This window comes from Gobius niger, assembly GCF_951799975.1.
Source record: "Gobius niger genome assembly, chromosome: 10".
Taxonomy (NCBI): domain Eukaryota; kingdom Metazoa; phylum Chordata; class Actinopteri; order Gobiiformes; family Gobiidae; genus Gobius; species Gobius niger.
Window position 1 is genome coordinate 3,649,016 of NC_136861.1, and position 22,978 is coordinate 3,671,993.

Consider the following 22,978-nt stretch of genomic DNA (forward strand, 5'->3'; position numbering starts at 1 on the left):
CCAACCTTATTTCAGCTGAGGGCGACTTTAAGAGCATTAAGTTGTTCGAGGGCTACCAGTTAAAAACAAATCCTAAAGACTTAAACGTACACTGTTCACTTATAGGACATTGACCCCATATTATGTAAAAATAGCTTTATTTTAAACTCATACTGAGTCACAAGAACTGAAATAACTGTAATTTTAAGAATTAGATTCAAGTAAATGAAGTGTTTTACACTTTAGAAAAAGTCCCAAGGGCTACTGGACATGCCCCAAAGGGCACCTGGGTGCCCACGGGCACCACGTTGGTGACCCCTGCTGTAAAGCATTACGAGTGCCTAATGTAGGTGGAGCTCTGTACGTTCAGACTATTTGCCGTGTCCTGAGCATTTTCTTTTTTCTTTTACAATTATTTTTAGGAACTGTACCACCTGTTGGGCAGGGCTGCGAGAACTCTGGCTGTGATTGGCTGGATTCTTAGTAGGCGGGGCTATTTTTGGCGGAAGCGGGAAGCAAGAATCCAATGTTTACTTCCCAACACCCTGTGAGTCAGAGGTGCTTTCAGATTACACTGTTTATTCCATCAGTGCATCGTAACCATAGTAACACATTCTACATCCAGTAACATTAGCGCCGTTGTAACGACTGGAAAAAATCATGTTCTTTTAAACAGCTTTATTCCAAACGAGCAGCGTCACTCACGGGATGTGGACGTCCCTCAACAACATCTACGACAGAGAGTTTCTCCACTCAGCGGCAAATGAACAAAAACACACGGACAGCGGAGTCTGGTCTCCAGGCAAGTGGTTATTTTAGAGGAAGGAAAGTAAAGTTAGATACAAAAAGATTCAGTTACTTTTTTATGTGTACTCGTACTTCAAAAAAAACTACTGTAGAAGTAAAAGTACTGTGTGATACTCTACGTGCAGTTAGTGGAAACAGCTACATAAAAGTACTTGAGTAAAAGTAACTGAGTACTCCCGCCTCGGCCAATGGGAGCAGAGGATTATCTGTGTTAGTTCTGCACACTCTGTGTCCTCCTCTAGGGGGCAGCACCACATTCAATAAACTGACTCTGAGCAGCTCTGGAGAAGAAGAGATTCAGATTTAAATGTGCAGTACCTGAACAAACCACCAGGAGGCTGTAAACAGATGAGTCACTATCGTAGATACATTCTCTCACAGCAGAGCTCTTCTTCTTCACACAGGAAGTGCTGACGAACAACACTTTACTGCTGTTAGACCCTCCTCTCAGTTCAGTAGAAACAGCAGAGCCACAGTCCAGGTCTCGACACACGGCGGCCGCCGCCTCCAGGTCCCAGAGGTCATAGGTCATTGGTCTCCACTCTCCTCTGAACTCCGCCTCCACCGTCCCCTCACAGCGACTGGCCCCTCCCACCAGCCTCAGCGGCTCTGGACACAAACACAGGTGAGCCCCGCCCCCTTACATGCCCCGCCCCTGGCCCCGCCCCTTTACCTGCACAGGTGAGGTTGAGAGTGGGGCAGGTCTCTGGGCCGGTCCTGGTCCGGTTACAGTCCATCAGCTTAGACTCGTGGCCCTCACAGTGGAACGTCTGCCCCAGAGGAGAGAGCGCCCCCTGGAGGAGAGGAGCCCCACAGCCCAGCTCCCTGCACAGCACCTCTGCCCCGCGACGGTCCAAGGCCCCCTCACAGACCCCGGCCCAGGACTGGCCCAAGGACTGGTCCTGGATCTGCAGAGATCCTGAACACAGGCTCCGCCCCCCGACCAGCCGCACCGAGTCTGTGTATGAAGATGAGGTCACAGTGTGAGCCGCTCTGCAGGAAGTCTCTCCTTTATGGGCGTCGGGCGAACACGCAGCTATTGATGTGAATTGACTTGTAGGACGGATGGCTGCCACGAGCGCTCGGCGTGCGTGCTGACACCACCATGTGCTGAACATTAGCCATATAGTCGATTTTCCTTTGTTGTAAAAGTTACCCGGAGGTCTAGCAAACCACTCTTACAGAACTTTTTATGCACAAAGGTGGACTCCCTTGCCTTTCGACTCCAGCTCCTCAACTGCAATCAGCTTAACCGCAAACGGCCTTGTACACGCGAGGAAATCAACACTGTCTTGCTAAAACACCAGATGAAAGAGAAACGGAGGAGAAGCAAAGGGAGGCAACAACCACAATACCCAGGTGAGAGCCCGGAGACGAGAAGCCGGGATACGGTGGAGGTATTCCACTCCTACGCTGCTTCGGCAGCGAGTGCAGAGGAAACCCCACATAACGTATCCCAAACCTCCACACCTGAGGCAAAAAAGGGTAAAATGGCCCTTTCACTTGATCAAGTCCACGAAGACATTATTAAGACACTCAATGCGTGCACTGACAGTTTACTTTCCAAAATTGAAAAGAACGCAGAATCAATTAAAGATGTGGATGAGAAACTGAAGTGCTTGTTTGCCGACATGGATGAAATGAAAGAGAATGTCCAAGCTATTAAACTTGACGCTACTGAGCAGGAAATACGCATTGCAACCCTGGAAGAGAAAATAAATGAACTAGAAGCCCACCACAGGCGCTGGAACCTGCGCCTGTATGGAGTAAAAGAAGAGCAAGGAGAGACGCGGAAAACTCTGAAACGTCAGGTCACTGAGGAAGCCAGCACACTGCACATCCACCTGGACGTCTGCCACAGAGTTGGGATCCGCCAAGAGGGAAGAAACCGGCCGATAATCATCCGCTTCAGCTCCAGGGACGTGAAGGAGGGGATATGGAGCGCTACAAAAGACTCAGACTTTTTGCAAGCCCGGAGATTCCGATTCGCCCTTGACTTGACCACGAAAGACAAAGAGACGCGCATGACACTGTGGCCTCAAGTCGATGCTGCGAGGAAGGCCGGTAAAAGAGCCTTCTTTGTCGGGGCCAAAGCCATCATCGACGGAAAAGTGGTAACACAGTAACTTAGTCATGTATGTAGTTGTGATAATGTGTAACCCAAACTTGATCTAAGACCTCTGACGGGACCTAAATATGATGAAAGGAAAAAAAAAAAAAAAAAAAGTTTAATATAATTTATTCTAAATACAATTAAATAAAGTACTGCTATTGTTCAGCACTCTTTGGTTTTTGGTTTGTAGGTTTGTAAGTTTTTTTTTTTTCTCTCTTTTTTTTCTCAACCTTAATTTCAAAATTGAAATAGACTTTGGTTCTTTGAAACTTATTTCTTTAAATGTACGAGGCATAAGAGATATTACAAAGAGGAAATCTGTTTTTCTATTTAGTAGAAGGCAAAATGCTGAAATAATTTTCCTACAAGAGACACACTCGCTAAGCGAGGATGTAAAATTCTGGAAATCACAATGGGGTGATCAGTGCTTTTTTAGTCATGGCACTAACCAATCAGCAGGGGTCGCTATTTTTATAAATAAACTCAGGGGTGATGTAGTTGAATTCGAGGCATCAGAAGAAGGTAGATGGATTATCTTAGTCATAAAACAAGGCAACCATACTTTTATTACTTGCAATCTTTATAGTTATAATAACATCCCTCTTGCGAGAAATATGTTTGTGCAACTTTGCTCCAAAATTGAACAGTATCAGACCAAATTCCCGAGCTCTTCTGTAGTTATTGGAGGAGATTTCAATGATGCACCAGACGACCAGCTGGACAGAGTCCCACCTAAAGCCAACCCACAATCTAGATTTAAAAGTACACTCTACACTATAGATAAATTGAATGTTATAGATGTTTGGCGGTTCCTAAACCCCAATTGTAACGAATTCACCTGGAGTAATGTCAACAAATCTCTCTGCTCAAGAATTGACCTGTGGTTGATTTCACCCAACTGCATACAATGTGTTAAAGATGTTTCTCATAGCTATGCTCCTTTATCTGACCATCATGCTGTCACTTTGTACTTTGGAGGAATTAAAAACAACAATTGCTGTAGAGGTTACTGGAAAATGAATGTTAATTTGTTAAATGATGACTCTTTTTGTAATATGGTCAAAATGAATGCTTTAAGCATCTTTAAGAAAACAAATCTTGACCATATACAAAAGTGGGATTACTTCAAATTTAAAATAAGAGAAGTGGCTATAAGACGGAGCAAAGAAATAAAAAACAATAATATTGCTAAGGAAGATCATTTAATGAAAGAACTAAGTGCATACTTAAATAAAACTAACCTTGATGAAGACGAAGAAAACAAAGTAAAGCAACTAAAGGAAGAGATTGACAATTTGTATGTTGAATTAACCAAAGGAGCATTTATCAGATCAAGGAGCAAATGGCTTGAGCAGGGAGAAAGGAACTCCGCTTATTTTTTCGCATTAGAAAAAAGAAACCAAAAAAGAAACAGTATCACTTCTCTAAAAATTGACGACAAGTTCACGACAAACCCAAGTGAGATAACAAAACATGTTGGAAACTTCTATGGTAAAATTTATATTTCTGAATCTCAACCAGATGCTTGTGACTCCTTCATGCAGTGTATTGGACAACGTATCCCTAAAATTTCAGGGCAATTTCGTGCTCAATGTGATCAATCAATTACCAAAACAGAAATGGGGACCGCTGTTAGATCTATGAAAACAGGGAAAGCTCCTGGCAATGACGGACTCCCAGTAGAGTTCTATGTCCATTTCTGGGATATCATTGAGCACCCACTTTTTGAAGCACTTTCCCAATGTATTGAAAACAATGAAATGTCAAGCACCATGAAACAAGGGGTTATTTGCTTGATCCCTAAACCTCAAAAAGACCCACAGATAATCGAAAATTGGAGACCTATTACTTTGTTAAACGTTGACTATAAAATACTAGCTCTAATTTTCGCCAAACGTCTGAAGAGGGGACTCAATGATATTATCTCTGAAACACAAACTGGGTTTATGTCTAATAGGCACATAAGCTCAAATATTAGATTAATATTGGATTTATTGGATCATGCTGAATACTTGAACACACAAGCACTAATCGTATTCTTAGATTTTTATAAAGCATTTGACACAGTAGAACACTCTTTTCTTTTCAAATCAATCCAAACCTTCGGTTTTGGTCCAAATTTTACAGCTGCCATCAAAATGCTCTATAAAAATATCAACAGCTGCGTCATGCTTTATCCCAACACAACCCCCAGATTCCCGGTAACTCGATCTGTCCGACAGGGTTGTCCTGTGGCCCCATTTCTGTTTTTATTAGCGGTAGAAATGTTATCAATCTACATTAAAAATGACCCTGAAATTAAAGGCTTACAAATCTTTGGAAAAGAAATTAAAATAACACAACTTGCAGATGATACTGCAATTTTCTTACAAGATAAATGTCAGGTTGAGAAGGCAATAGGAGCAGTGCAAAAGTTTTCAGATGCATCTGGGTTGAGACTTAACATGTCCAAATGTGAAATACTATGTCTTTATGAGAGCAACGATACTGTTATACACAATATGATGGTGAAAGAAAAAGTTAAATATTTGGGTATTGAGATATGTAAAGACGAAAAAGAACGGCAACACTTAAATTTCTCCCCCAGGTTGAAAAAAACAAAGACTATCTTCAACTTATGGACTCAAAGGGACATTTCAATTTGGGGAAGGACTTTACTAACCAAAGCGGAAGGGATTTCTAGATTTGTTTACCCTGCCCTATCCTTAAATGTGGACGACAAGGTGTGCAGTGAAATTAACAAAATGATGACAGACTTCGTCTGGAAAAACAAACCTCCTAAGATTAAAAGGTCTGTACTTACCAGTCCAATAGAAGCGGGGGGGCTCGAACTCCTTGACTTTATTGAATTAAATCATACTTTTAAGATGAAGTGGATCAAGCAATGTCTGACTAATCCTGACTCAATATGGTTTTTAATTCCCTCTAATATTTTTAAAAAGGTTGGTGGTCTTCCCTTTCTTTTGAAATGTAACTACAGTATCGCCAAACTGCCAATGAAACTATGTGCGTATTATCAACAAGCGCTGTTGGCCTGGAAAATCTGCTTCAAACATAATTTTTCCCCACATAAAGCAATTATTTGGAATAATCAAAATATAACTAAAGGCAATAAATCACTATTTATGACTAAGTGGATAGAGAGAAACATCATACTGCTTCAAGACTTATTCGACGGAAACGGGCAGCTTTTTACATATGAAGCGTTTATGCGTAACCATAACTTTCCAGTTACCTCAAAGGACTTCAACTCTGAAATGAAAAGTATTCCCAACGGCTTGTCAGAACTAATGAAAGCACATCGTAGAACAGCAGCGCCTGTAGTTACAAATCAATTATATATTGATGGGGTCGACATAAAGAGCCACAAATGCTCAAACAAGCATATTCGGAAATGCTTACAATCACTAAACAAAACGACACCAACTTGCAAAGCCAAGTGGATCGCTCAATGTCCAGACATAAACTGGAGGATAACTTGGTTAAATACGTTCAAATATTGCTTAAAAAACAAAGTTCGAGAGTTACATTGGAAAATACTGCACAGAATCTATCCAACTAACTTGTATATGTCCAAATTTAAAGATGTGGACAAGAACTGTTCTTTCTGCAACAAGGACGAGGAAACTTTGACTCATTTGTTTTTTGAATGTACGCTTTCTAGAGATATGTGGACCAGATTGGAGAGACTAGTGCTGCAGAAAACATCCTTTAAAATTCACTTCAGTTGTGGTGACATAATAACTCACTTCAAGCATCGGATTGGGAATTTAGAATACATCGTAAACCTGTTTATATTGATAGGAAAAAGCCATATTCATAAAGCAAAGTTTGGAAATGGGAAGCCTCGTTTTAACTTATTGTTAATGGAAATTAAAAGTTACCTAACTTGTTTACAAAACGTCTCAAATAAGAAATCTGCCAAAACGCTTGATTCACTACAATCACTAAACCTGTCTATGTAATTATAAATCTTGTAGACACCCTTATTTGCACCCGTATGTGTTTATGTGTTATGTTTCTGTAACTGAACCTCTGTAAATGAATTATTGGTTTGCCTCGAAAGGAAAAAAAAACAAAACAACAACATACGTTCACAATGTAGAATGTGAGGATTTCACAATGTGGCCGTTGCTGCTCCAGAGAGATGCCGTTTTTGTAAGAAATCATAAAAGTCAAATGACAAATGTTTTTCCTCTTGTGTATGTAACTGGGACTGGATTCTCGGGCCTATGATATGGTTTTGGTGTCTGAAAGTTCATTCTGTTGGACAAGATCACGGTCATGTTTCATATACTATCACCTTTTTTCGACGTTTTACTGAGAAGATGGCTGGACATTGACTCATGTGGACGGAACTCTGTGAAGATTTGTTGAACTCTGTGGAATGCTGTTATGTAAACATGTAAACGCAACCTATGGGAACGGTTATGTTAACCAACCTTTATGTATGCCAGGTGTGCCGCATGGCCTGGCTGTCCTTTTCTTTAAGTTGGAGAAAGCTCTCCATTAGTATTTTTGTTGTAAACATGAAAGAATGAACAATAATAAAAAAAAAAAAAAAAAAAAAAAAAAAGGATCTCCTTTATGGACAAAAGTCACTCATGTTTCCTACAGTTTCAGAGTCTCTGATGTGGGTCAGAGCGTCGCCACGGAAACAACAAAGGCAAACACAATAAAAACTATGACTTTAGTTTCTTTAACTTCAGAACTATTTGAAAACTCTTTACTTTGACATTTTAACTGGATTCAAACAGTCTCAGTCACACTGTTCTTATCCACCTTGTTCCGCCCTTTTTGCTTTGATTCTGCACTTCATTGTATTGACTCCGGTCGAGCGCAAAGTTCGTTCATTAAGCGGAGAAGGAGGGAAAATGTTCGTCGCTAAAATCTGATGTTTAGACAGAATGACAGACAGATGTGTCCTCATCATAATTACACTTTTAATGGGCTTGTATTGCACATCCTACAGTTCCCTGTACACAGAGCACACATTTAGTAATTTAATAGATATATTTGTGGAAAATATCCAATGTTCATTTGCACCGACAAGTCAACACTGAACCGTTTCTCTGAGAGGCCTAAGAACTAAGTCTTTATATTCATGTAGTAACGGATTTTCAATCAGTTCAATCAGTCAAATCACGTCATTTATGAGCTCAGTGACCTGTGTGGCTAAAGCAGCGCTTGTGCTTCACAGCCAGAAGGTCCTGAGTCCGTTCTGTGGAGTTTGTAAACAGCGTTTACGAAACGCATGAAACGTCTTTACACAGATAATATTACTATTGATTTGACTTTGATGTTTCATTATTTGATATGCCTTTAAAATCCCTTTATGTTTAAGTTATAAATTATACTGTATTAATCTCTGTAGATTAATATCGGGGACCACCTTGATGATGTGGAGCCCGGCTGGTGGTCAGAAACACCTGGCTGGATAATTCACCTATTGTACATGTTTTTATAACCTACCACTAACCTGGCGAACGCCCGGCTGCTGTGTGCGCTCGAATCATTTGGACCTGCACAGCAGCCTGGGGACCATGGCCCAAATGTTCGCATGGATTTGGGACCAATCACGGAGCGAGGAGGATCAAACAGATCAAACATGAAGCAGCAGACGTGATGGTATTGTCCGATCGAGCTTTAGGCCGTGTTCTCAATAGTTTAGCTGAAAGTTTACAGCGGGTACGTCACACGTCATCGGATACGATGATGCGATTGTTTGAAATAAAAAGAACTCTGTATGAACTTAGAGGATCGTTTATGTTTGATAAACCAGAAGCACGAACAGACGCTAAACATAGAAGTCGTTTCAAGATGTGAACGTGTGGAAGTCCAGTTCATCATTAGTTCTGTTTGAAACAAAGCTTAAAGCTAAAATACTTAACTTTTATAAAGAGGAGAAATGGTAAACCATCTAATTTCGTGCAGCTGTAAACTTTACGGCACATGATTCGTTTACAGTCACTGCTCACACTTTTTCCTACCACATCTTTTCCTTCCCTTCGCCTCCTTTAATGTTCTTGGACTCAGAGCAGCCTCTTCAGCCACACCCTCTGTGTCCAGCCCCCAGGCAGCGTCTCCCTCATGTGTCTCTACACAACGACTGAGAGACCATGCACCGGCCTCTGAGGTGTTTCATCAGATCAGAGAATGAGAATATACAATATTCTCATTTTCTGATTTGTGGTTTTAAACATCAAAATTAAAAAACAATAAACACTTGACATTTACCAGTCTGTGTGGAATAAATGTATATATATTAGAGGTGGGCCGTTAACGGCGTTAACGTGCTGCGTTAACGCGAGACTCTTATCGCGCGATAAAAAAAATATGGCCGTTAATCTATTCTCAAAGCTGGGTTGGGAGCTGGGTCTATACTCTGCTATGATGACTTTCACCGTGATATTTCATGCAGGGCTTAAAGTATTCCGGCCTGAGGCCTCTGGCGCAAGCAAAGTGTATCAGACTGCAAAGTATTTGTCTGGTTTTTCCGCGCATTTGTGAAAAAGTCGCGTTTCCCGCACTTCTTACAGTCCATGAATGCATCTCACACGCAGCCTCGCTGTTACTGATTCCTCTGAAACCAAAACAAAAGCCACGCGGAGGCTGGAGCTACTTTTGTTATGGATTAAGTTTTGCCAAATGGACGATATGACCAGACGAGTGAGAATCGGATAAAGAGTCAGTCTCAGTCTCAGTCTCAGTCTCAGTCTCAGTCTCAGTCTCAGTCTCAGTTTAGTAAACACAAGTGCATCTTCTTGAACATGAATTATTTTCATCACCAATTATCTGAGTAGAAAGTTCTCAAGCAGTTTGTGATGCATTTTGGAAACAGGAGACGAGCCCCTGGTCTAACGCACCGCCTGACCTGAGAAACTCGTTCTCAAAGACTTACTTTTAGTCATTATTTGGGCAGCACACATATTCTGAATGGCTTCGGCAGAATTCAAGCAAGACATTTTAATCTAGATTAATCTAGATTAATTTCAGAATTAATCTAGAATAATCTAGATTAAAAAAATTAATCTATGCCCACCTCTAATATATATACAAAGTTTCACTTTTTGAAGGGAATTACTGAAATAAACCAACTTTTTCATGATATTCTAATTATATGACGAGCGCCTGTATAAGCCGTGAGGAATGGCATCTGAGGCACTTTTAGTTAGTCCTTAATTAAAACATGGACATGTTGTTTAACTCTGCCATGTCTGACGGCTTAAATACAACGAGGTACATACAGCAAGTCGCCATGCACTGTTTCTATACTTTTGTACGTCTTTGCTCCTGTGTCTGTACTTTTATTAAAACTCAGTTTTTCTTCCATTGCTGGTTGCCATGGTTACTGCCCTTTAAGTGACGCCACCAGGGCTAAATTTGTAAATTAGTATTTTCAGGAACACTTTTGGTCTGGCCAAAACATTTGCCGGATCACTCTCATCAGACACCATTATATCAGATACATTTTTTGCCGGATCCTTTACCCTGAACAAAATTGAATTGGGGGAGAGCGATCCCCCAAACGGGGGATCAAAGTAAGCACTGGACGTCACTGAAAACTATGAGTAGGATTATTTATCATTGTCGTTTTTCAGACTCACCTGAACAGTTCAGCTCCAGAGTCGAGTCAGAGCGACGTGTGTCAGAGTCAAAACAGTCGATCAGTGAAGAGTCGTCACAGTGGTCAGGATCGAGACCAACTGTTTCTCTGAATGAAACTTTCTTCTTCTCCAGACTCAGAGCAGATCCACAGCCCATCTCAGCACAAGCTCTGTTTCCAAACCTCAGAGGGACGTCCCATGGACTCACTTCAGTCCAGTCCTGCCCCGCCCTCTGCACCTGCAGCCCCGCCCTCTGCACCTGCAGCCGCCCCTGACAACGACTGTTCCCCCCGACCAACCTCAGACTGTACGACTCTGAAACAACAGTGGCACAGTGGTTAGTGTCAGTGACACAGTGGTTAGAGTCAGTGACACAGTGGTTAGAGTCAGAGACACAGTGGTTAGAGTCAGTGACACAGTGGTTAGAGTCAGTGACACAGTGGTTAGAGTCAGAGACACAGTGGTTAGAGTCAGAGACACAGTGGTTAGAGTCAGTGACACAGTGGTTAGAGTCAGAGACACAGTGGTTAGAGTCAGAGACACAGTGGTTAAAGTCAGTGACACAGTGGTTAGAGTCAGAGACACAGTGGTTAGAGTCAGAGACACAGTGGTTAGAGTCAGTGACACAGTGGTTAGAGTCAGTGACACAGTGGTTAGAGTCAGTGACACAGTGGTTAGAGTCAGTGACACAGTGGTTAGAGTCAGAGACACAGTGGTTAGTGTCAGTGGCACAGTGGTTAGAGTCAGTGACACAGTGGTTAGAGTCAGTGACACAGTGGTTAGAGTCAGAGACACAGTGGTTAGAGTCAGAGACACAGTGGTTAGAGTCAGAGACACAGTGGTTAGAGTCAGTGACACAGTGGTTAGAGTCAGTGACACAGTGGTTAGAGTCAGAGACACAGTGGTTAGTGTCAGTGGCACAGTGGTTAGAGTCAGTGACACAGTGGTTAGAGTCAGTGACACAGTGGTTAGAGTCAGAGACACAGTGGTTAGTGTCAGTGGCACAGTGGTTAGAGTCAGTGACACAGTGGTTAGAGTCAGTGACACAGTGGTTAGTGTCAGTGGCACAGTGGTTAGTGTCAGTGGCACAGTGGTTAGAGTCAGTGACACAGTGGTTAGAGTCAGAGACACAGTGGTTAGAGTCAGTGGCACAGTGGTTAGTGTCAGTGGCACAGTGGTTAGAGTCAGAGACACAGTGGTTAGTGTCAGTGGCACAGTGGTTAGTGTCAGTGACACAGTGGTTAGAGTCAGTGACACAGTGGTTAGAGTCAGTGACACAGTGGTTAGTGTCAGTGACACAGTGGTTAGTGTCAGTGACACAGTGGTTAGTGTCAGTGGCACAGTGGTTAGAGTCAGAGACACAGTGGTTAGTGTCAGTGGCACAGTGGTTAGTGTCAGTGACACAGTGGTTAGAGTCAGTGACACAGTGGTTAGTGTCAGTGACACAGTGGTTAGTGTCAGTGACACAGTGGTTAGAGTCAGAGACACAGTGGTTAGTGTCAGTGGCACAGTGGTTAGTGTCAGTGACACAGTGGTTAGAGTCAGTGACACAGTGGTTAGAGTCAGTGACACAGTGGTTAGTGTCAGTGACACAGTGGTTAGAGTCAGTGACACAGTGGTTAGAGTCAGTGACACAGTGGTTAGAGTCAGTGACACAGTGGTTAGAGTCAGTGACAGAGTGGTTAGAGTCAGAGACACAGTGGTTAGAGTCAGAGACACAGTGGTTAGTGTCAGTGGCACAGTGGTTAGAGTCAGTGACACAGTGGTTAGAGTCAGAGACACAGTGGTTAGAGTCAGAGACACAGTGGTTAGAGTCAGAGACACAGTGGTTAGTGTCAGTGGCACAGTGGTTAGTGTCAGTGGCACAGTGGTTAGAGTCAGAGACACAGTGGTTAGAGTCAGTGACACAGTGGTTAGAGTCAGTGACACAGTGGTTAGTGTCAGTGGCACAGTGGTTAGAGTCAGTGACACAGTGGTTAGAGTCAGAGACACAGTGGTTAGAGTCAGAGACACAGTGGTTAGTGTCAGTGGCACAGTGGTTAGTGTCAGTGGCACAGTGGTTAGAGTCAGTGACACAGTGGTTAGAGTCAGTGACACAGTGGTTAGAGTCAGTGACACAGTGGTTAGTGTCAGTGGCACAGTGGTTAGAGTCAGTGGCACAGTGGTTAGAGTCAGTGGCACAGTGGTTAGAGTCAGTGACACAGTGGTTAGTGTCAGTGACACAGTGGTTAGAGTCAGAGACACAGTGGTTAGTGTCAGTGGCACAGTGGTTAGTGTCAGTGACACAGTGGTTAGAGTCAGTGGCACAGTGGTTAGAGTCAGTGACACAGTGGTTAGAGTCAGTGACACAGTGGTTAGAGTCAGTGACACAGTGGTTAGAGTCAGAGACACAGTGGTTAGTGTCAGTGGCACAGTGGTTAGAGTCAGTGACACAGTGGTTAGAGTCAGAGACACAGTGGTTAGAGTCAGAGACACAGTGGTTAGAGTCAGAGACACAGTGGTTAGAGTCAGAGACACAGTGGTTAGAGTCAGAGACACAGTGGTTAGAGTCAGTGACACAGTGGTTAGAGTCAGTGACACAGTGGTTAGAGTCAGTGACACAGTGGTTAGTGTCAGTGGCACAGTGGTTAGAGTCAGTGGCACAGTGGTTAGAGTCAGTGGCACAGTGGTTAGAGTCAGTGACACAGTGGTTAGAGTCAGAGACACAGTGGTTAGTGTCAGTGGCACAGTGGTTAGAGTCAGAGACACAGTGGTTAGTGTCAGTGACACAGTGGTTAGTGTCAGTGGCACAGTGGTTAGAGTCAGTGACACAGTGGTTAGAGTCAGTGACACAGTGGTTAGTGTCAGTGGCACAGTGGTTAGAGTCAGTGACACAGTGGTTAGAGTCAGTGACACAGTGGTTAGAGTCAGTGACACAGTGGTTAGAGTCAGTGGCACAGTGGTTAGTGTCAGTGGCACAGTGGTTAGTGTCAGTGGCACAGTGGTTAGAGTCAGAGACACAGTGGTTAGTGTCAGTGGCACAGTGGTTAGTGTCAGTGACACAGTGGTTAGAGTCAGTGACACAGTGGTTAGAGTCAGTGACACAGTGGTTAGTGTCAGTGACACAGTGGTTAGTGTCAGTGACACAGTGGTTAGTGTCAGTGACACAGTGGTTAGTGTCAGTGACACAGTGGTTAGTGTCAGTGACACAGTGGTTAGAGTCAGTGACACAGTGGTTAGTGTCAGTGTTACAGTGGTTAGTGTCAGTGACACAGTGGTTAGTGTCAGTGGCACAGTGGTTAGAGTCAGTGACACAGTGGTTAGTGTCAGTGACACAGTGGTTAGTGTCAGTGACACAGTGGTTAGTGTCAGTGGCACAGTGGTTAGAGTCAGTGACACAGTGGTTAGAGTCAGTGACACAGTGGTTAGTGTCAGTGACACAGTGGTTAGTGTCAGTGACACAGTGGTTAGTGTCAGTGGCACAGTGGTTAGAGTCAGTGACACAGTGGTTAGTGTCAGTGGCACAGTGGTTAGAGTCAGTGACACAGTGGTTAGAGTCAGTGACACAGTGGTTAGAGTCAGTGGCACAGTGGTTAGAGTCAGTGACACAGTGGTTAGAGTCAGTGACACAGTGGTTAGTGTCAGTGACACAGTGGTTAGTGTCAGTGGCACAGTGGTTAGAGTCAGTGACACAGTGGTTAGAGTCAGTGACACAGTGGTTAGAGTCAGTGACACAGTGGTTAGAGTCAGTGACACAGTGGTTAGAGTCAGTGACACAGTGGTTAGTGTCAGTGACACAGTGGTTAGTGTCATTGACACAGTGGTTAGAGTCAGAGACACAGTGGTTAGAGTCAGAGACACAGTGGTTAGTGTCAGTGGCACAGTGGTTAGAGTCAGTGACACAGTGGTTAGAGTCAGTGACACAGTGGTTAGTGTCAGTGACACAGTGGTTAGAGTCAGTGACACAGTGGTTAGAGTCAGTGACACAGTGGTTAGTGTCATTGACACAGTGGTTAGAGTCAGTGACACAGTGGTTAGAGTCAGTGACACAGTGGTTAGTGTCAGTGACACAGTGGTTAGAGTCAGTGACACAGTGGTTAGTGTCAGTGACACAGTGGTTAGTGTCAGTGACACAGTGGTTAGAGTCAGTGACACAGTGGTTAGAGTCAGTGACACAGTGGTTAGTGTCAGTGACACAGTGGTTAGAGTCAGTGACACAGTGGTTAGAGTCAGTGACACAGTGGTTAGTGTCAGTGACACAGTGGTTAGAGTCAGTGACACAGTGGTTAGAGTCAGTGACACAGTGGTTAGTGTCAGTGGCACAGTGGTTAGAGTCAGAGACACAGTGGTTAGAGTCAGAGACACAGTGGTTAGTGTCAGTGGCACAGTGGTTAGAGTCAGAGACACAGTGGTTAGAGTCAGAGACACAGTGGTTAGTGTCAGTGGCACAGTGGTTAGAGTCAGTGGCACAGTGGTTAGAGTCAGTGACACAGTGGTTAGAGTCAGTGACACAGTGGTTAGAGTCAGTGACACAGTGGTTAGAGTCAGTGACACAGTGGTTAGTGTCAGTGACACAGTGGTTAGAGTCAGTTACACAGTGGTTAGAGTCAGTGACACAGTGGTTAGTGTCAGTGGCACAGTGGTTAGAGTCAGAGACACAGTGGTTAGAGTCAGAGACACAGTGGTTAGTGTCAGTGGCACAGTGGTTAGTGTCAGTGACACAGTGGTTAGAGTCAGTGACACAGTGGTTAGAGTCAGAGACACAGTGGTTAGAGTCAGTGACACAGTGGTTAGAGTCAGTGACACAGTGGTTAGTGTCAGTGACACAGTGGTTAGTGTCAGTGGCACAGTGGTTAGAGTCAGAGACACAGTGGTTAGAGTCAGTGACACAGTGGTTAGAGTCAGTGACACAGTGGTTAGAGTCAGTGACACAGTGGTTAGAGTCAGTGACACAGTGGTTAGAGTCAGTGACACAGTGGTTAGTCAGTGACACAGTGGTTAGAGTCAGTGACACAGTGGTTAGAGTCAGTGACACAGTGGTTAGAGTCAGTGGCACAGTGGTTAGTGTCAGTGGCACAGTGGTTAGAGTCAGTGTTACAGTGGTTAGTGTCAGTGACACAGTGGTTAGAGTCAGTGACACAGTGGTTAGTTTCAGTGACACAGTGGTTAGTGTCAGTGACACAGTGGTTAGTGTCAGTGACACAGTGGTTAGAGTCAGTGACACAGTGGTTAGTGTCAGTGGCACAGTGGTTAGAGTCAGTGGCACAGTGGTTAGTGTCAGTGACACAGTGGTTAGAGTCAGTGTTACAGTGGTTAGTGTCAGTGACACAGTGGTTAGAGTCAGTGACACAGTGGTTAGTGTCAGTGACACAGTGGTTAGTGTCAGTGACACAGTGGTTAGAGTCAGTGACACAGTGGTTAGTGTCAGTGACACAGTGGTTAGAGTCAGTGACACAGTGGTTAGTGTCAGTGGCACAGTGGTTAGAGTCAGTGGCACAGTGGTTAGAGTCAGTGACACAGTGGTTAGAGTCAGTGACACAGTGGTTAGAGTCAGTGACACAGTGGTTAGAGTCAGTGACACAGTGGTTAGAGTCAGTGACACAGTGGTTAGTGTCAGTGGCACAGTGGTTAGTGTCAGTGACACAGTGGTTAGAGTCAGAGACACAGTGGTTAGAGTCAGTGACACAGTGGTTAGTGTCAGTGGCACAGTGGTTAGTGTCAGTGGCACAGTGGTTAGTGTCAGTGACACAGTGGTTAGAGTCAGTGGCACAGTGGTTAGAGTCAGTGACACAGTGGTTAGTGTCAGTGGCACAGTGGTTAGTGTCAGTGACACAGTGGTTAGTGTCAGTGACACAGTGGTTAGAGTCAGTGACACAGTGGTTAGAGTCAGTGACACAGTGGTTAGTGTCAGTGGCACAGTGGTTAGTGTCAGTGACACAGTGGTTAGAGTCAGAGACACAGTGGTTAGAGTCAGTGACACAGTGGTTAGAGTCAGTGACAGAGTGGTTAGAGTCAGTGACACAGTGGTTAGTGTCAGTGGCACAGTGGTTAGAGTCAGTGGCACAGTGGTTAGTGTCAGTGACACAGTGGTTAGAGTCAGAGACACAGTGGTTAGAGTCAGTGACACAGTGGTTAGTGTCAGTGACACAGTGGTTAGAGTCAGAGACACAGTGGTTAGAGTCAGTGACACAGTGGTTAGAGTCAGTGACAGAGTGGTTAGAGTCAGTGACACAGTGGTTAGTGTCAGTGGCACAGTGGTTAGAGTCAGTGGCACAGTGGTTAGTGTCAGTGACACAGTGGTTAGAGTCAGAGACACAGTGGTTAGAGTCAGTGGCACAGTGGTTAGAGTCAGTGACACAGTGGTTAGTGTCAGTGGCACAGTGGTTAGAGTCAGTGGCACAGTGGTTAGAGTCAGTGGCACAGTGGTTAGTGTCAGTGACACAGTGGTTAGTGTCAGTGGCACAGTGGTTAGAGTCAGTGGCACAGTGGTTAGAGTCAGTGACACAGTGGTTAGAGTCAGTGACACAGTGGTTAGTGTCAGTGACACAGTGGTTAGAGTCAGTGGCACAGTGGTTAGAGTCAGTGACACAGTGGTTAGAGTCAGTGACACAGTGGTTAGTGTCAGTGACACAGTGGTTAGAGTCAGTGACACAGTGGTTAGAGTCAGTGACACAGTGGTTAGAGTCAGTGACACAGTGGTTAGTGTCAGTGGCACAGTGGTTAGAGTCAGTGGCACAGTGGTTAGTGTCAGTGACACAGTGGTTTGAGTCAGTGACACAGTGGTTAGAGTCAGTGACACAGTGGTTAGAGTCAGTGACACAGTGGTTAGAGTCAGTGACACAGTGGTTAGAGTCAGTGACACAGTGGTTAGTGTCAGTGGCACAGTGGTTAGTGTCAGTGACACAGTGGTTAGTGTCAGTGGCACAGTGGTTAGAGTCAGTGACACAGTGGTTAGTGTCAGTGACACAGTGGTTAGTGTCAGTGACACAGTGGTTAGTGTCAGTGACACAGTGGTTAGTGTCAGTGGCACAGTGGTTAGAGTCAGTGACACAGTGGTTAGAGTCAGTGACACAGTGGTTAGTGTCAGTGACACAGTGGTTAGTGTCAGTGACACAGTGGTTAGAGTCAGTGGCCCAGTGGTTAGTGTCAGTGACACAGTGGTTAGTGTCAGTGACACAGTGGTTAGAGTCAGTGACACAGTGGTTAGTGTCAGTGGCACAGTGGTTAGTGTCAGTGACACAGTGGTTAGTGTCAGTGGCACAGTGGTTAGAGTCAGTGGCACAGTGGTTAGAGTCAGTGACACAGTGGTTAGAGTCAGTGGCACAGTGGTTAGAGTCAGTGGCACAGTGGTTAGAGTCAGTGACACAGTGGTTAGAGTCAGTGACACAGTGGTTAGTGTCAGTGGCACAGTGGTTAGTGTCAGTGACACAGTGGTTAGTGTCAGTGACACAGTGGTTAGTGTCAGTGGCACAGTGGTTAGAGTCAGTGACACAGTGGTTAGAGTCAGTGACACAGTGGTTAGTGTCAGTGGCACAGTGGTTAGTGTCAGTGACACAGTGGTTAGTGTCAGTGACACAGTGGTTAGAGTCAGTGACACAGTGGTTAGAGTCAGTGACACAGTGGTTAGTGTCAGTGGCACAGTGGTTAGTGTCAGTGACACAGTGGTTAGTGTCAGTGACACAGTGGTTAGAGTCAGTGACACAGTGGTTAGAGTCAGTGGCACAGTGGTTAGAGTCAGTGACACAGTGGTTAGAGTCAGTGACACAGTGGTTAGTGTCAGTGGCACAGTGGTTAGTGTCAGTGACACAGTGGTTAGTGTCAGTGGCACAGTGGTTAGAGTCAGTGACACAGTGGTTAGAGTCAGTGACACAGTGGTTAGTGTCAGTGTTACAGTGGTTAGAGTCAGTGGCACAGTGGTTAGTGTCAGTGACACAGTGGTTAGAGTCAGTGACACAGTGGTTAGAGTCAGTGACACAGTGGTTAGTGTCAGTGACACAGTGGTTAGAGTCAGTGACACAGTGGTTAGTGTCAGTGACACAGTGGTTAGAGTCAGTGACACAGTGGTTAGAGTCAGTGACACAGTGGTTAGAGTCAGTGACACAGTGGTTAGAGTCAGTGGCACAGTGGTTAGAGTCAGTGACACAGTGGTTAGAGTCAGTGGCACAGTGGTTAGAGTCAGTGACACAGTGGTTAGAGTCAGTGACACAGTGGTTAGAGTCAGTGACACAGTGGTTAGAGTCAGTGACACAGTGGTTAGTGTCAGTGTTACAGTGGTTAGAGTCAGTGGCACAGTGGTTAGAGTCAGTGTTACAGTGGTTAGAGTCAGTGACACAGTGGTTAGTGTCAGTGACACAGTGGTTAGTGTCAGTGTTACAGTGGTTAGAGTCAGTGGCACAGTGGTTAGAGTCAGTGACACAGTGGTTAGAGTCAGTGGCACAGTGGTTAGTGTCAGTGACACAGTGGTTAGTGTCAGTGTTACAGTGGTTAGTGTCAGTGACACAGTGGTTAGTGTCAGTGTTACAGTGGTTAGAGTCAGTGACACAGTGGTTAGTGTCAGTGACACAGTGGTTAGAGTCAGTGACACAGTGGTTAGTGTCAGTGACACAGTGGTTAGAGTCAGTGACACAGTGGTTAGAGTCAGTGACACAGTGGTTAGAGTCAGTGGCACAGTGGTTAGAGTCAGTGACACAGTGGTTAGTGTCAGTGACACAGTGGTTAGTGTCAGTGACACAGTGGTTAGAGTCAGTGACACAGTGGTTAGAGTCAGTGGCACAGTGGTTAGAGTCAGTGACACAGTGGTTAGAGTCAGTGGCACAGTGGTTAGAGTCAGTGACACAGTGGTTAGAGTCAGTGACACAGTGGTTAGAGTCAGTGACACAGTGGTTAGAGTCAGTGACACAGTGGTTAGTGTCAGTGTTACAGTGGTTAGAGTCAGTGGCACAGTGGTTAGAGTCAGTGTTACAGTGGTTAGAGTCAGTGACACAGTGGTTAGTGTCAGTGACACAGTGGTTAGTGTCAGTGTTACAGTGGTTAGAGTCAGTGGCACAGTGGTTAGAGTCAGTGACACAGTGGTTAGAGTCAGTGGCACAGTGGTTAGTGTCAGTGACACAGTGGTTAGTGTCAGTGTTACAGTGGTTAGTGTCAGTGACACAGTGGTTAGTGTCAGTGTTACAGTGGTTAGAGTCAGTGACACAGTGGTTAGAGTCAGTGACACAGTGGTTAGTGTCAGTGACACAGTGGTTAGAGTCAGTGACACAGTGGTTATTGTCAGTGGCACAGTGGTTAGTGTCAGTGACACAGTGGTTAGTGTCAGTGACACAGTGGTTAGTGTCAGTGGCACAGTGGTTAGAGTCAGTGACACAGTGGTTAGAGTCAGTGACACAGTGGTTAGTGTCAGTGGCACAGTGGTTAGTGTCAGTGACACAGTGGTTAGTGTCAGTGACACAGTGGTTAGAGTCAGTGACACAGTGGTTAGAGTCAGTGACACAGTGGTTAGTGTCAGTGGCACAGTGGTTAGTGTCAGTGACACAGTGGTTAGTGTCAGTGACACAGTGGTTAGAGTCAGTGACACAGTGGTTAGAGTCAGTGACACAGTGGTTAGAGTCAGTGGCACAGTGGTTAGAGTCAGTGACACAGTGGTTAGAGTCAGTGACACAGTGGTTAGTGTCAGTGGCACAGTGGTTAGTGTCAGTGACACAGTGGTTAGTGTCAGTGGCACAGTGGTTAGAGTCAGTGACACAGTGGTTAGAGTCAGTGACACAGTGGTTAGTGTCAGTGACACAGTGGTTAGAGTCAGTGACACAGTGGTTAGAGTCAGTGACACAGTGGTTAGAGTCAGTGACACAGTGGTTAGTGTCAGTGACACAGTGGTTAGTCAGTGACACAGTGGTTAGAGTCAGTGACACAGTGGTTAGAGTCAGTGGCACAGTGGTTAGAGTCAGTGACACAGTGGTTAGAGTCAGTGACACAGTGGTTAGAGTCAGTGACACAGTGGTTAGAGTCAGTGACACAGTGGTTAGTGTCAGTGTTACAGTGGTTAGAGTCAGTGGCACAGTGGTTAGAGTCAGTGTTACAGTGGTTAGAGTCAGTGACACAGTGGTTAGTGTCAGTGACACAGTGGTTAGTGTCAGTGTTACAGTGGTTAGAGTCAGTGGCACAGTGGTTAGAGTCAGTGTTACAGTGGTTAGAGTCAGTGACACAGTGGTTAGTGTCAGTGACACAGTGGTTAGAGTCAGTGACACAGTGGTTAGTGTCAGTGACACAGTGGTTAGAGTCAGTGACACAGTGGTTAGAGTCAGTGACACAGTGGTTAGAGTCAGTGGCACAGTGGTTAGAGTCAGTGACACAGTGGTTAGTGTCAGTGACACAGTGGTTAGTGTCAGTGACACAGTGGTTAGAGTCAGTGACACAGTGGTTAGTGTCAGTGACACAGTGGTTAGAGTCAGTGACACAGTGGTTAGAGTCAGTGGCACAGTGGTTAGAGTCAGTGACACAGTGGTTAGTGTCAGTGACACAGTGGTTAGAGTCAGTGACACAGTGGTTAGAGTCAGTGACACAGTGGTTAGAGTCAGTGACACAGTGGTTAGAGTCAGTGTTACAGTGGTTAGAGTCAGTGACACAGTGGTTAGTGTCAGTGACACAGTGGTTAGTGTCAGTGTTACAGTGGTTAGAGTCAGTGGCACAGTGGTTAGAGTCAGTGACACAGTGGTTAGAGTCAGTGGCACAGTGGTTAGTGTCAGTGACACAGTGGTTAGTGTCAGTGTTACAGTGGTTAGTGTCAGTGACACAGTGGTTAGTGTCAGTGTTACAGTGGTTAGAGTCAGTGACACAGTGGTTAGAGTCAGTGACACAGTGGTTAGTGTCAGTGACACAGTGGTTAGAGTCAGTGACACAGTGGTTAGAGTCAGTGACACAGTGGTTAGAGTCAGTGGCACAGTGGTTAGAGTCAGTGACACAGTGGTTAGTGTCAGTGACACAGTGGTTAGTGTCAGTGACACAGTGGTTAGAGTCAGTGACACAGTGGTTAGAGTCAGTGACACAGTGGTTAGGTAGTTGCTGTATTTACCTGTTAACTTCTCATTCTCGGCGGCGGCTCCTGAAACAGAAGAGTCGTGTCACTACTGTTGGTCACATGACACAGAACCTTCAAAATATATTAATCCTATATTATATTAATATAATATTAATCCTTCATTGATTTATAGCTTTTATAATCATTCATTTTTCCCTTAGTAACATTTGCATAACAACAATTAAATGTTCAAGAACAGTTTGTTTCCTCCTAAGAGAAGTGTCAAAGAGTCGTCCATGTTGAAGACGCCTCATGGTTTACGGTTTGGTAAAGCTATGTTTACATTGACGTTCTTTCGCCTCAGACTAATGGCTCTGTTGTTGTTGTTGTTGTTGTTGTTGTTTGTTGTTGTATCTCCTGCGTTCATGTGACCTGTGTTGTGTTGAAGCTCCTTCACAAACAGCCTCATGTCCTTATATTTACATACCTGACGCCTCTGTTATTGTATTTGCAGAAGGTTGTATTTACTCATGACTTCTTTTCCTCAGGACTGAAGCCTCTCCGCACAGATGACGCCTCCTGGGCTCAGATGTTCCTCTGCCTGGGTCTGGTCTTTCAATCCTCAGCTCATGAGCTTTGTAAAGTTACGAGCACATGTTTGTGTCCAAGCTCCCACAACGTAACTTTTTTAAAAGTGTGACTGAGAGTTAAAACAGTATTTCTGACTTCTTAACACCACATGACCTTTGACATGGCACTTTCTGAACAAAGCTGGCTCAGCTCAGGAAACACTGACAACTGAGGCATTGTCTCTGCTCTGCTTTAAAATCCAGTCCCCAAAATGCTACAGATATTCACAGACGATTGAAAACATCATGTCTGATAAAAGGTGGTCCATCAGCTTTTATAATCTATGTCCATAACCTCCACGGCCTTAAAACTGCCTGGGAGACGGACATCGGAGAAGGTTTTGAAAAGGAGCAACGGCAAAGAATTATCTCTAATTATTTCAATTAATCAATTAAAACATTTTGAACCGGCTTGTTTCAAATGGATGGCAGGAACTCCTTCACCGACACACTGATCCCTAAATGTGGAAACGAGCTGTTCACTGATCATTACAGCATCTGTAACTCTTATTGTCATAACTACTTTCTTGTATACACTTTTACATTTTATATTTAGAAATCAAGACACAAAAAGTCACTCTCTTTTCTGTCTCCATCAAGCTCTTGAACTAGCACTTAAAGGGATGTTTCATTTCCTAGTTATCCAGAGTGTTGCTGATACCTGGAGATATTTTTTTTGTAATTCATGCAGTTCTTATGTTTGAAGAGTTTCGTGGCGCTAGGCTAGTGCTAGGCTAGTGCGTGTCTATGGTATCAGCTAGCCTGCATTAAAAACGTGTGACCCGCTCCACAGAGCACCCGAGGCAAATCACTTATAACACCAGACTAACCATATAAATGTCTGTGTCCAGAG

At 44.6% G+C, this 22,978-nt stretch overlaps 1 protein-coding gene across 1 annotated transcript; it reads right to left on the reverse strand.

The window, feature by feature from the left end:
* Nucleotides 1-680: 680 nt before the first annotated feature.
* LOC306969161 (CD5 antigen-like) lies at nucleotides 681-21,965 on the reverse strand (the record flags this gene model as incomplete). The annotated part of the gene is made up of 6 exons (XM_079564761.1): nucleotides 681-710; nucleotides 1,166-1,395; nucleotides 1,460-1,744; nucleotides 10,507-10,821; nucleotides 21,551-21,580; nucleotides 21,929-21,965. 6 exons carry the CDS (start codon nucleotides 21,963-21,965, stop codon nucleotides 681-683), a joined length of 927 nt encoding a protein of 308 aa, XP_079420887.1.
* Between the last annotated feature and the right edge of the window lie 1,013 nt (nucleotides 21,966-22,978).